At 44.9% G+C, this 13,406-nt stretch overlaps 2 protein-coding genes across 4 annotated transcripts in view; one reads left to right on the top strand and one right to left on the bottom strand.

Moving 5' to 3' along the window:
• Nucleotides 1–10,108, top strand: part of LOC115168686 (sortilin) — a 32,642-nt gene extending 22,534 nt beyond the window's left edge. The window contains exons 12-19 of the mRNA XM_029724176.1: nt 1,121–1,289; nt 1,537–1,727; nt 2,700–2,889; nt 3,405–3,521; nt 3,953–4,064; nt 6,777–6,889; nt 7,258–7,384; nt 7,573–10,108. Coding sequence (XP_029580036.1) covers nt 1,121–1,289; nt 1,537–1,727; nt 2,700–2,889; nt 3,405–3,521; nt 3,953–4,064; nt 6,777–6,889; nt 7,258–7,384; nt 7,573–7,587 — 1,034 coding nt within the window. The 3' untranslated portion in view covers nt 7,588–10,108. The remainder of the gene's footprint in view (nt 1–1,120; nt 1,290–1,536; nt 1,728–2,699; nt 2,890–3,404; nt 3,522–3,952; nt 4,065–6,776; nt 6,890–7,257; nt 7,385–7,572) is intronic.
• A 119-nt stretch (nt 10,109–10,227) lies between these two features.
• On the bottom strand, nt 10,228–13,072 carry ngrn (neugrin, neurite outgrowth associated). 3 transcript variants are annotated; one of them, XM_029724178.1, is made up of 5 exons: nt 12,972–13,072; nt 11,972–12,232; nt 11,595–11,705; nt 10,437–11,218; nt 10,228–10,378 (listed from the first exon to the last, which is right to left on the bottom strand). In XM_029724178.1, exons 2-4 carry the CDS (start codon nt 12,199–12,201, stop codon nt 10,465–10,467), a joined length of 1,095 nt encoding a protein of 364 aa, XP_029580038.1. In that variant the 5' UTR covers nt 12,202–12,232; nt 12,972–13,072; the 3' UTR covers nt 10,228–10,378; nt 10,437–10,464. The 3 variants fall into 3 exon arrangements, with proteins under 3 accessions (XP_029580038.1, XP_029580037.1, XP_029580039.1); XM_029724177.1 differs by having other exon boundaries at nt 10,228–11,218; XM_029724179.1 differs by having other exon boundaries at nt 10,228–11,218; nt 11,972–12,229; nt 12,972–13,067.
• Between the last annotated feature and the right edge of the window lie 334 nt (nt 13,073–13,406).

The following is a 13,406-nucleotide window of genomic DNA, read 5'->3' as shown; positions in this document are numbered from 1 at the left end:
CTGCAAAACTAGCATTTCCCCCATTTTTGTTTCATACATTAGATTAGAACTGGGTTTAAATACACGTGTTTGTTTGATAGTAATATAAATATTTGAGTATTTTAAATTAATTTGGACTGAATCACCTACCTCTGTTGGAACTATTTGAAAGTATTTTCAAATAATGTCCTATAAATAACCAACTTTTTCAAAATATGTCCATATACATCATTTTAAATGCAGCACAGTATGTAGAAATACTGTATATTTTTGTATTTTCAAATACATGCCAATACTTTCCAAGTGTAATTCCAAACATATCAAATATTCAACTAATTGTGTTAAAAAAATATATTCTTCCAATTATTTACTAACAAATGTCTTGGAAAGTAATTGAAATACCCTTTAATAGTATTTGAACCCGGGTCTGCATTAGACCCAGGTCTGCATTAGACACATTCTGAGATAAAAGGAACACACCTGAATGAACGGAGATCTCCTCCTGGTCTGGAAAGTGTAGAGCTGATGTTACATTGACAAGTTGAAGCTGATTGTGTGCTGCAAACACACACACACACACACACACACACACACACATATACACACACACACACACACATATACACACACCTGTGTCACTCCATCACCTTGATGGACCACACCTGGCTGGCATGCAAATGGTGACGTGCAAAATGTAATCAATATCGCACCACTAAGTGACTGTGATTATGATTGAAGAGGATATGCTGTGCAGTGTGTTATGGATAGGGCTTTTTTCCTGACAGGTCAAATGGTTCAGAAGGTATACCATCTGTTATCTAAACGGATTGGTACATCTATTTTTTTTTTTTTTTTTACTTCTTTTAAATTAATGATATACTGAATAGAAAATGGATTCTTGAAGAATATACAGTAACTTAATAAACAGTTAAACTATCAGATGACAGAGGCTACACCTGGCTGTCTATTTAATTTTGACCTTTAACCTCTCCCCTCTGACCCCCTTAACCCCTCAGGGAGTGTGGGCGATGCCATCTCTGTGATGAAACCTGACGTATTCGTGTCAGATGAGAGGCTACACCTTGCTGTCTATTTAATTTTGACCTTTAACCTCTCCCCTCTGACCCCCTTAACCCCTCAGGGAGTGTGGGCGATGCCATCTCTGTGATGAAGCCTGACGTATTCGTGTCAGATGATGGGGGTTACACCTGGCTGCAGGCCCTGGAGGGACCTCACCACTATGCCATCCTGGACTCTGGTGGACTGCTGGTGGCCGTGGAGCACTCTGCTCAGCCCATCAAAGACATCAAGTACGTCTGTGTGTCAAAAGAAGGGCTCTGGTCAAAAGTTGTGAACTGTATAGGGAATAGATCAGGGTGTCGTTTCAGACAGGCGACGCAGGAAGCCTGGATCCCAGTCTCGGACTATTCTGCTGTAAGACAAACTGGTACCCAGGCTAGAATGCAGAGGCAAAGAAAGAAAGAAACCACTTAAACGTACAATAAAACACGTCATGGCAATTGTGCTGATGTACAGTAATGTGTTCTTTCCTGTCAGGTTTTCCACAGACGAGGGCCAGTGCTGGCACGTTCACCAGTTCACTAGCGATCCAATCCACTTCACAGGGCTAGCGTCGGAGCCGGGGGCGAGGTCTATGAACGTCAGTGTCTGGGGCTACAGAGACTCTCTGCTCAGTCAGTACTGGGTATCAGTCACCATCGACTTCAGAGAGCTGCTCACTAGAGACTGTGAGTACTAGTAATACCATGGGATACAGCTACTGTAGGCTAATGATGTGATACAGACATGCATTATAACACTGAGTACCCAGTATCTAGACATGCATTATAACACTGAGTACCCAGTACCTAGACATGCTTTATAACACTGAGTACCTAGACATGCATTATAACACTGAGTACCTAGACATGCATTATAACACTGAGTACCTAGACATGCATTATAACACTGAGTACCTAGACATGCGTTATAACACTGAGTACCTAGACATGCGTTATAACACTGAGTACCTAGACATGCATTATAACACTGAGTACCTAGACATGAGTTATAACACTGAGTACCCAGTACCTAGACATGCTTTATAACACTGAGTACCTAGACATGCGTTATAACACTGAGTACCTAGACATGCGTTATAACACTGAGTACCTAGACATGAGTTATAACACTGAGTACCTAGACATGAGTTATAACACTGAGTACCTAGACATGCATTATAACACTGAGTACCCAGTATCTAGACATGCTTTATAACACTGAGTACCTAGACATGCATTATAACATTGAGTACCTAGACATGCATTATAACATTGAGTACCTAGACATGCGTTATAACACTGAGTACCTAGACATGTGTTATAACACTGAGTACCTAGACATGTGTTATAACACTGAGTACCCAGTACCTAGACATGCATTATAACACTGAGTACCTAGACATGCATTATAACACTGAGTACCTAGACATGCATTATAACACTGAGTACCCAGCACCTAGACATGCGTTATAACACTGAGTACCCAGTACCTAGACATGAGTTATAACACTGAGTACCTAGACATGAGTTATAACACTGAGTACCCATTACCAGGGAATAAAGCTGCTGTATTAGATGGCTAATGGGTCTCCAGCACATCACAGGTCTGTGTTAGCCCACTGAAATAAAGCCTCTTTCAAACTCATGTCTGTTTCTCAGGTGAGGACCAAGACTACGTGCAGTGGCTGGCGCACTCTGATGACATCAGCGACCCTAACGACGGCTGTATGTTGGGTTATAAGGAGAAGTTCCTGCGTCTGAGGAAGGCCTCTGTCTGCTTGAAAGGACGGGACTATGAGGTCAACAAGCAACCCACCCCTTGCCCCTGCACCCTGGATGACTTCCAATGGTGAGAAGTCTAGTCATCATGAATTTGTTCCAATATCCACACTAGTATACTACCTAAGATCAAGCCTTGTATTGGACATGCATTCTGGTATGCTGCATATGTTTCAGTCAGCTCCAGTACACTGTGGTAGTCACCCTAGCTCCAGTACACTGTGGTGGTTACCCTAGCTACAGTACACTGTGGTGGTCACCCTAGCTCCAGTACACTGTGGTGGTTACCCTAGCTACAGTACACGGTGGTGGTCACCCTAGCTACAGTACACGGTGGTGGTCACCCTAGCTACAGTACACTGTGGTGGTTACCCTAGCTACAGTACATTGTGGTGGTCACCCTAGCTCCAGTACACTGTGGTGGTTACCCTAGCTCCAGTACACTGTGGTGGTCACCCTAGCTACAGTACACTGTGGTGGTCACCCTAGCTACAGACAGTTTACCAGTGGCAGAAGAATAGTAATTGTTCTCAACGCCACTACCTGCTGTCCCTGTCTAACCTGCTCCACGCTGCCCTCCTGCAGTGACTTTGGGTACTATCGTAAAGAGAACAGCTCAGAGTGTGTGGAACAGCCGGACCTGAAGGGCCACGTTCTGGAGTTCTGTCTGCAAGGCAAGAAGGAGCTGCTACAGACCAGAGGGTAAGGCTTTAGTCATCTGTGTTTCAACCTGGATCTCCTGCGCTGTGTATCACAAGACTGTGTTAGCCCACTGTGCTAAAGTCTAGGAATTAGCTTGAGGAGCTAACACAAGTCTACAGGTCTCAGACAAGGTAACTTATCAGAGTGTGGATCACCGAACCACCTGATCGTGCTGCACAACCGTCAGTAGTCATGGTAGCACATGGGCTCCTATTTCTGGAAGTTTCTCTCTGTGTATACGGCATGACAACGATGGAAGAGTTTATTTTTTACATTTTTTTTATTTTTTTTATATATTTAAGCACAAGCATTTCGCTACACTCGCAATAACATCTGCTAACTATGTGTATGTGACCAATAAAATTTGATTTGATTAAGATACTTTCTTTGTAACCATGACTGACCACTAACCATGTCCTCTTGGTCCACAGCTATAGAAAGATCCCTGGGGATAAGTGTGAGGGAGGAACACAGCCAGAGAGAAAAGAGATAGACCTCAGTAAGAGGTGTGTCAATGACCTACTGGGACCTCAGGAACTACTGGTGAGTAGAGATGACTACGCCACTGGTCCTCACTGGTCTTCAGTGGTCCTCACTGGTCTTCAGTGGTCCTCACTGGTCTTCAGTGGTCCTCACTGGTCTTCAGTGGTCCTCACTGGTCTTCAGTGGTTCTCACTGGTCTTCAGTGGTCCTCACTGGTCTTCAGTGGTCCTCACTGGTCTTCAGTGGTTCTCACTGGTCTTCAGTGGTCCTCACTGGTCTTCAGTGGTCCTCACTGGTCTTCAGTGGTCCTCACTGGTCTTCAGTGGTCCACACTGGTCTTCAGTGGTCCTCACTGGTCTTCAGTGGTCCTCACTGGTCTTCAGTGGTTCTCACTGGTCTTCAGTGGTCCTCACTGGTCTTCAGTGGTCCTCACTGGTCTTCAGTGGTCCTCACTGGTCTTCAGTGGTTCTCACTGGTCTTCAGTGGTCCTCACTGGTCTTCAGTGGTTCTCACTGGTCTTCAGTGGTCCTCACTGGTCTTCAGTGGTCCTCACTGGTCTTCAGTGGTCCTCACTGGTCTTCAGTGGTCCTCACTGGTCTTCAGTGGTTCTCACTGGTCTTCAGTGGTTCTCACTGGTCTTCAGTGGTCCTCACTGGTCTTCAGTGGTCCTCACTGGTCTTCAGTGGTTCTCACTGGTCTTCAGTGGTCCTCACTGGTCTTCAGTGGTTCTCACTGGTCTTCAGTGGTTCTCACTGGTCTTCAGTGGTCCTCACTGGTCTTCAGTGGTTCTCACTGGTCTTCAGTGGTCCTCACTGGTCTTCAGTGGTCCTCACTGGTCTTCAGTGGTTCTCACTGGTCTTCAGTGGTCCTCACTGGTCTTCAGTGGTTCTCACTGGTCTTCAGTGGTTCTCACTGGTCTTCAGTGGTCCTCACTGGTCTTCAGTGGTTCTCACTGGTCTTCAGTGGTCCTCACTGGTCTTCAGTGGTTCTCACTGGTCTTCAGTGGTCCTCACTGGTCTTCAGTGGTTCTCACTGGTCTTCAGTGGTCCTCACTGGTCTTCAGTGGTCCTCACTGGTCTTCAGTGGTCCTCACTGGTCTTCAGTGGTCCTCACTGGTCTTCAGTGGTCCTCACTGGTCTTCAGTGGTTCTCACTGGTCTTCAGTGGTCCTCACTGGTCTTCAGTGGTCCTCACTGGTCTTCAGTGGTCCACACTGGTCTTCAGTGGTCCTCACTGGTCTTCAGTGGTCCTCACTGGTCTTCAGTGGTTCTCACTGGTCTTCAGTGGTTCTCACTGGTCTTCAGTGGTCCTCACTGGTCTTCAGTGGTTCTCACTGGTCTTCAGTGGTTCTCACTGGTCTTCAGTGGTTCTCACTGGTCTTCAGTGGTCCTCACTGGTCTTCAGTGGTCCTCACTGGTCTTCAGTGGTCCTCACTGGTCTTCAGTGGTCCACACTGGTCTTCAGTGGTCCTCACTGGTCTTCAGTGGTTCTCACTGGTCTTCAGTGGTCCTCACTGGTCTTCAGTGGTCCTCACTGGTCTTCAGTGGTCCTCACTGGTCTTCAGTGGTCCACACTGGTCTTCAGTGGTTCTCACTGGTCTTCAGTGGTCCTCACTGGTCTTCAGTGGTTCTCACTGGTCTTCAGTGGTCCACACTGGTTCTCAGTGGTCTTCAGTGGTCCACACTGGTTCTCACTGGTCTTCAGTGGTCCACACTGGTTCTCACTGGTCTTCAGTGGTCCTCACTGGTCTTCAGTGGTCCTCACTGGTCTTCAGTGGTCCTCACTGGTCTTCAGTGGTCCACACTGGTTCTCACTGGTCTTCAGTGGTTCTCACTGGTCTTCAGTGGTCCTCACTGGTCTTCAGTGGTCCACACTGGTCTTCAGTGGTCCACACTGGTCTTCAGTGGTCCACACTGGTTCTCAGTGGTCCACACTGGTTCTCACTGGTCTTCAGTGGTCCACACTGGTCTTCAGTGGTCCACACTGGTTCGCACTGGTTCTCACTGGTCTTCAGTGGTCCACACTGGTTCTCACTGGTCTTCAGTGGTCCACACTGGTTCTCACTGGTCTTCAGTGGTCCACACTGGTTCTCACTGGTCTTCAGTGGTCCACACTGGTTCTCACTGGTCTTCAGTGGTCCACACTGGTTCTCACTGGTCTTCAGTGGTCCACACTGGTTCTCACTGGTCTTCAGTGGTCCACACTGGTTCTCACTGGTCTTCAGTGGTCCACACTGGTTCTCACTGGTCTTCAGTGATCCACACTGGTTCTCACTGGTTCTCACTGGTCTTCAGTGGTCCACACTGGTCCACACTGGTTCTCACTGGTCTTCACTGGTCCACACTGGTTCTCACTGGTCTTCAGTGGTTCTCACTGGTCTTCACTGGTTCTCACTGGTTCTCACTGGTTCTCACTGGTTTTCACTGGTTGTCACTGGTCCTGTTCTAGAATGTCAAAAAACAATGGAAGGAATCCTTGCGTAACATTTATTGAATTTGACAACTTGCGTATAACATGGGCAGTTTGAACGTGGAATCACGTAAACATTTTAACCCAAGAGACTGACAGAAAGATTGATAGGGATTTCATCTTCAAAACAGTGTAAACCTCAGTAACCATTGGTTACATGACCTTAATCGTGCTGCACGACTGTCAGTAGTCATGGTAGCACATGCTTTCCCATTTCTGGAAGTCTCTCTCTCTATGTATACTGCATGACAACGATGGAAGAGTTGTCCTTATACTCTCTCTCTGTATCTCTCCCCTCCTAAAGACGGACGGCCATCTGTCCAGCTCAGCACCCATCGTAGTGACGGTTCTAATCATTATCCTGCTCAGTATCGTAGCTGGGGTCCTCTTTGTCAAGAAGTACGTCTGCGGTGGAAGGTCAGTACAGCAACTGTTGTTTTAAGATCAGTACATAGCAAATCGAGCTATACTGCTGTTGTTTTAAGATCAGTACATAGCAAACCGAGCTATACTGCTGTTGTTTTAAGATCAGTACATAGCAAACCGAGCTATACTGCTGTTGTTTTAAGATCAGTACATAGCAAACCGAGCTATACTGCTGTTGTTTTAAGATCAGTACATAGCAAATCAAGCTATACTGCTGTTGTTGTTTTAAGATCAGAGCCGGTTACTCAAGCACAGTGAAAATGTTTAAATATCTGAGCCAGCACCATTTGGTTCTGGTCGGCACAATGATGTGTGAAAAGGTTATAAGTGGCTCGGTGTGTTTTGGTTGGCTCCTCCAGGTTCCTGGTACACAGGTACTCTGTCCTACAGCAGCATGCTGAGGCCCAGGGAGACGGAGTAGACGAGCCATTAGACAGCAACCACACTCGGGCAAGCAACAAGACCGGCTTACACGATTCAGACGAGGTAATGGTACAAACACACATCATATTTTTTTGTTTTTGGATGGCCTCCGCACTTATTATAAATATACAATTTACCTCGATCCCTTGGTGAAGGATTGGTTGTGACTTTTCTTTGCCTCAGTGTTTTCTCTAGTCTTTTCTTTTAAAAGTCCACTTACACAGGAATGTTTGTTCTCTGTGTGTCTCTAGGATCTTCTGGAGTAACAGGTGGCATTTTCAGCTACCAGGAGGACCTACTAGCCTCCTGTCTATCCTTTACAACCTAGAAGCTCCTGCAGCTACCAGGGGAATCTAGTCTCCTGTCTATCCTTCACAAACCAGAAGCTCCTGCAGCTACCAGGAGGAACTACCAGTCTATCCACAAACCAGAAGCTCCTGCAGCTACCAGGGGAATCTAGTCTCCTGTCTATCCTTCACAAACCAGAAGCTCCTGCAGCTACCAGGAGGAACTACCAGTCTATCCTTCACAAACCAGAAGCTCCTGCAGCTACCAGGGGAATCTAGTCTCCTGTCTGTCCTTAGGCTCACTGCTCTATATTGAAGAACAAGTTTGTCCTATGTGTACACCGAGGCTCGCTGCTGCTCTCTCTCCTTCGCTTCCTGTTACTTCCTCCTTCTCCCCTCCACCATGACCCTTTAACTCTAACCCCTGACCTTACATTGCCTGGTGGAGAGTCCTTGTAATGCAGCTCTCATCAGTAAGGTATCCAATGAGGCTTTCTGTTCTGAGTGAGACACACATACAGAGTTCAGCAGGAGAGCCAAGGGGGCCAGTAGTGTTGTTGTGGTTGATTTAGAATTTCTTCTCCATGTTCCTTTTCCGTTGGGAACAATTGAGTGATGGAATGTGGTGGTTCTGGACCGCTGGTGAACATTAAATAATGGACCTCTGGAATTGCTGTGTAGAAGCTGTTTTATCAGCATCATCTTCTCTTAACAACATAAAGCTATCTTTTTCAACCAAGTGAACATAAACAACATGACATTACGGGTTATACATGCTTGGGACTGGGGCTCTTGGAAATATTACGTATACACTTCTAATGAAGACTTTTCCTGTTTCTCCCTCCCCTCCCCTCCCCTGCACTGTACATAACGAGCTGTCCTTTTTCATTGATGTGAGAGTCGGGAACATGGTAAATAGGTTGCTGTTGGGTACTGTGGCTTGGAAATATTATTTGTAAGTATTTTGCCTAACTAATAAGATGCAAGTGGAAATATTTATAAGCATTTAAAGTTGGATAGCAATAACATGTTTAGATCCACTGTATCAACACGAAGCTTTCATAGCAGGAGTGAACGTCCTCTAAACTAGACTGAACTAAAGCGATGTATCCTAACCCGAGAAATGTCTACCTGACTCGAACTTTCACCTCCTAAATCATGCATTGATATCAATGGGGTAATAGAAATGTGTTGCGTGCATGTATCTCAAATTAGGATTTGGCTGTATTTGAACAATGTCCTTTTTTGTATCTGAAAACTGTCTGTTTTAGTTAGTCCTTGGGAGAAAATCTAGTGTACAAATAGCTATTGGCCTTACGCCTCCTCATTTCTCAATAAAAATGATACTTCTGTTTTAATATGTTAAGCTGTCCTTTACACAAGTGAACGTAGATCCAAAAGTGAAGGAAGAACAGTAGGAATCAATCACTGGACTACACAGGGCAACAACGTAAACACAGGAACTAAGAGCACATTTGTAAATGTAAGTACATAGATCTGGACATTTTTTGATGGAGCAGTTTGCTAGAAGAAGTGGTTTTTATAACAATGTTGTATGGATGTGTAGCAGTTTTACACTGCCGTGCCTGTTTTCATTAGGTGTAGAACCGACCTCCTATGTACTGTAGCTCATATGACATGAGCTAATTCTACTGAATCACATTTTATTATGGTCACCACATTACCCGAGAAGGTCATTGACTTAGTTTCACAGAGACAGGATCATCCTAGCCTCGGAAGCCCATTTGGGGGTAATGTCTGTCTAGTATGGGGGCTGGGTCTGTGCCTTCCCAATGAGTGGCAAGTGTACGTACTGTCTATAATAGCTTCAAAGTGTGCATCCCAAATAGCACCTTATTCTCTATATAGGGGACTACTTTTGACCAGGGCCCATAGGATGCACCCTAGATATCAGATGTCTGTGTAACCACAGTTGCATCCACTTTGTCATTGACACCCCGTAGATTGCACTTAGGTGTAATTTATGTGAATAAGGATTTCACCTGAAATGAAACTCCCTTCAATACCGACTACCCTTCTGTTCAGTACAACTGTTCTCTGAATACTCTCCCATCTATAAAGCAATAGGAAATGGAAACATGAACCAATTTGATTCCCTTGTCATGCAATACAACTTGATTTGTCCACTGTGAAATAGACAAATGCAATGTTTCATCTGATTTATAATCCAACCTATACTTGATGTTTGGTTTGTACAAAAACATCTCTGCACTGGCACAGGACTAAAATAAATGTAGATTGGCATTAGAGCCAACACCTGTACTGTAGTTAACACTGGAAAGACACTTGTTCTGAATTATTCATACCTATTTAAACATGCTGGTTTTATGTCTTTGATTTGAGAGGTGAGACATTTTAAAATGGCTGTATAAAGAAATAATTGTTGAATCTTGGTGTTGGCTGTGTATCTCTTGTTCTGTATATTTGAGACAATTTTGCTTTGGGTTGACGACCAATAAATTAACTTGTCCCTTTGAAAGTTTTGCCTCTTCTGGACTAACATTGCATGTAAAATTACATTTCATTCCAATGTCAATATGTGCAACATTCAAGAAAACAATTAAATTATAGAATTACAATCAACTTGTGACTAACCCATACATTTGAAATAGTGCTTTATTGGTTTGCGGCATAATCAGTCTCGGGCATCTTCCAACAGAAGTCTATTGCATTTTATTGTATTTAGGAAACCAACACATTAACATCTCAGGCTACTTCTAAAATGGCACCCATGGGGCCCTGGTCAAAAGTAGTGCACTATATAGGGAATAGGGTGCCATTAGTGCACTACTTTTGACCAGGGCTATGTAGGGAATAGCGTGCCATTTTGCTATCTCAGATTCTGTACAGGAAGTTTCCTTCGCGGTCAAAGAACTCTTTCCCATTCTGTACCACTGGCGAAGGCTTTGACGACAGCATTAGTTCCTCCAGTTCTTCCTCTGAAAACACCCTTCCATCCCATCTCTCCTCAAGGTCGCCTTTCTCCTCAACCTTCTCCGACACATTGTCCTCTGGAACATTCTCCTCTTCCTCCCACTCCTCTCTAGAGTAATCTTGTCCTGAGGTGTGCCTGCTGTGCAGGGTTGGGGAGGATGAGAGCTGGGTGGGTAGTGAGGTGAGAGGAGCAGCAGGACTATTAGCAGTAGTCATCATGGCTCTTGGGCCTGGGCCATCCTCCAAGTCCCTGGCTATCAGCCTCTGGCTACTGTGGCTAGCCAGGGTGACCATGGCACCAGTGTCACTTCCTGTGGGCAGCATGGCTGGTTTGCTACTTCTATGTCCAGAGGCAGGCAGCTGTGGTCTGCCCGGTCCCACTGCCCCTCCACCACCAGGTAGGGCCACCTGCCTCTCCTGTCCCCCTGCTCCACCCCCAGGTAGGGCTTGCTGCCTGCCCTGTCCCCGTGCTCCACCCCCAGGTAAGGCCTGCTGTCTCAGCCTGGCCCACACGCTGGCGTCCTGTTTAGCTTTCCTCTCAGGGGTGGGGGCGAACTTGCTCCTCAGGACTCGTAGGATGACGTCACGATGGACAGAGAATCCCTCTGCCAGACGGTCAATGGTCCATTCCTCTGGTAGCTCCTGCTTCAGATACCTGGGGTGTAGTCAGTAATTGAGTCATTGAGGCAAAACGTTGACAATGTTGCAGATAAAGCTGACACGACTCCCTAGTCTACCTGACAGACAATCAAAACATGTCATTCATACAGTACAGCAAAGCTGTCATTAAGGCAACGGGTGGCTACTTTGATGAATCTCATCTAAAATATATTTTGATTTAACATTTTTTTGCTTACTACATGATTCCATATGTGTTATTTCATAGTTTGTCTTCACTATTATTCTACAATGTATAAAATAGTAAAAATAAAGACAAACCCTGGAATGAGTAGGTGTGTCCAAACTTTAGACTTGTACTGTGTATATATAATATATTTCAGAATATTTTGTAACACTGCAGCCTTCCTCACCTGATCTGTTCCATGGCGTCCCAGCTCAGCTTCCTCTCTGGAGCTCCAGACTCTGTCAGCTGTCTCTTGACTATATGGTACTTCACCGTCCTCTGTCGTCTTCTCTCTTCACTAGACAGGGAAGGTGAGACTGCCGGCATTAGGCCTAGCTGCATCACGAGTGTGGAGTGATGACTTGATAAATATATGATATTATCTTAAGATACTATGTAGGCCTATCACTGACTGGGTGAAAGTGGGAAGTATGTAGACAGGCCTGGTGGTCCCAGGTCTGTTTGTGCTGTATGCATCGCCAACAGTTCTTGTCAGAAAGACCGCTCAAACAGATCTGGGACCAGGCTAAGCCTAGGGTTCAGTTTAGGATAAATGTTTCTCACCTGAACACAGCCTGGACCTTGTCGTCTACATCGTCCATATCTGGATCTTCATCTTCAAACCTCTCCTCCTTCCCTCTGTGTCTGTGGGCCGAGGTCCTGTGTGTCTGCCTCTGATCCATCCAGGCCTTGCTGGCATCGCTGCTGACATGTCGACTACAGCTCCATGTGGGCATCACTGACAGTTTGCCAAGCCTGGAGGCTATCAAGGAGACCATCCTGAAAGACATCATGGCTATTCTGAAGGCTCACCACTGGTCACTACTGGATGAAGGAAAAGACAGGATCAGAAATTCTCAACATGTTCCATCTAGCTGATTTGCCCAGCACGTCCATTCGGTCTGATCTAGTTACCTAAGAAAAAGTTCAGCTCGCTGAACTAACCTCAATGCCAATGGAAAGACCCTCACAAACTTTTACAGATGCACAACTGAGAGCATCCTTTCGGGCTGTATCACTGCCTGGTACGGCAACTGAAAAACAGCTTCTATCTCAATGCCATCAGACTGTTAAACAACCATCACTAGCCGGCTACCACCCGGTTACTCAACCCTGCACCTTAGAGACTGCTGCCCTATATACATAGGATCACTGACCACTTTAATAATGTTTACATACTGCTTTACTCATCTCATATGTATATACTGTATTCTATTTGACTGTATTTAAGTCAATGCCACTCCGACATTGCTCGTCCTAACATTAATATATTTCTTAATTTCATTATTTTACATTTGTGTGAATTGTTAGATACTACTGCACTGTTGGAGCAAGGAACACAAGCATTTCGCTACACCCGCAATAACATCTGCTAAATATGTGTAAGTGATCAATAAAATGTGATTTGATAGTAACCTTGGCTAGTATACAGAGCCAAAGACCTTAGCTAGTTAGCTAAATACGCCTCTTGCTGCTACCGCCCATTCACATCTCACAAAGTATTCAAACAATAACCAGGTGTCTAGCCAACATTGATAAAAAAATAATTAACAATTGTATTCACCCAAATAAGATTCTCCTGCTTTCTTTAGCTACATTTCAGTCTCGACCTGCTTGTCTCGTGGAAACAATGTATCACTTCCGCAAACAGTCGTGAGTGGCATACAACCTATATTTCCACATACTGCCACCTACTGGCATGCGGTGTTAAAATACATATCAGTCACTACTTGATCGAAAATACCAAACAACAAACCTTAATTTAAGTAAATGCATTGATATTTATGAATATTACCCATGTATGCAGTGCTAACATGTGGTAAAGAGAGATTAACACCAGTGGTGTTAAGTACTTAAGTAGTACATTAAAGTATTTATTACTTAAGTAGTTTTTGGGGTATCTGTACTTCACTTTACTATTTATATTTTGGAAAACTTTTACTTTTACTAAACTACATTCCTGAAGAAAATAATGTACTTTTTACTCCATACATTTTCC

Source organism: Salmo trutta, chromosome 30 (assembly GCF_901001165.1).
Source record: "Salmo trutta chromosome 30, fSalTru1.1, whole genome shotgun sequence".
NCBI classification, from domain to species: domain Eukaryota; kingdom Metazoa; phylum Chordata; class Actinopteri; order Salmoniformes; family Salmonidae; genus Salmo; species Salmo trutta.
The sequence above is the reverse complement of the archived record's forward strand: the minus strand, read 5'-3'. Positions and strand labels throughout refer to the sequence as shown.

Excerpts from the sequence above, each read along its gene's own strand:
- ngrn (XM_029724177.1), bottom strand. The coding sequence starts at position 12,201 with ATGATGTCTTTCAGGATGGTCTCCTTGATAGCCTCCAGGCTTGGCAAA. Across the intron at positions 11,706-11,971 it reads AAGGTCCAGGCTGTGTTCAG|TGAAGAGAGAAGACGACAGA; the intron begins GTGAGAAACATT and ends TTCCCTGTCTAG. Across the intron at positions 11,219-11,594 it reads GACGCCATGGAACAGATCAG|GTATCTGAAGCAGGAGCTAC; the intron begins GTGAGGAAGGCT and ends ACTACACCCCAG.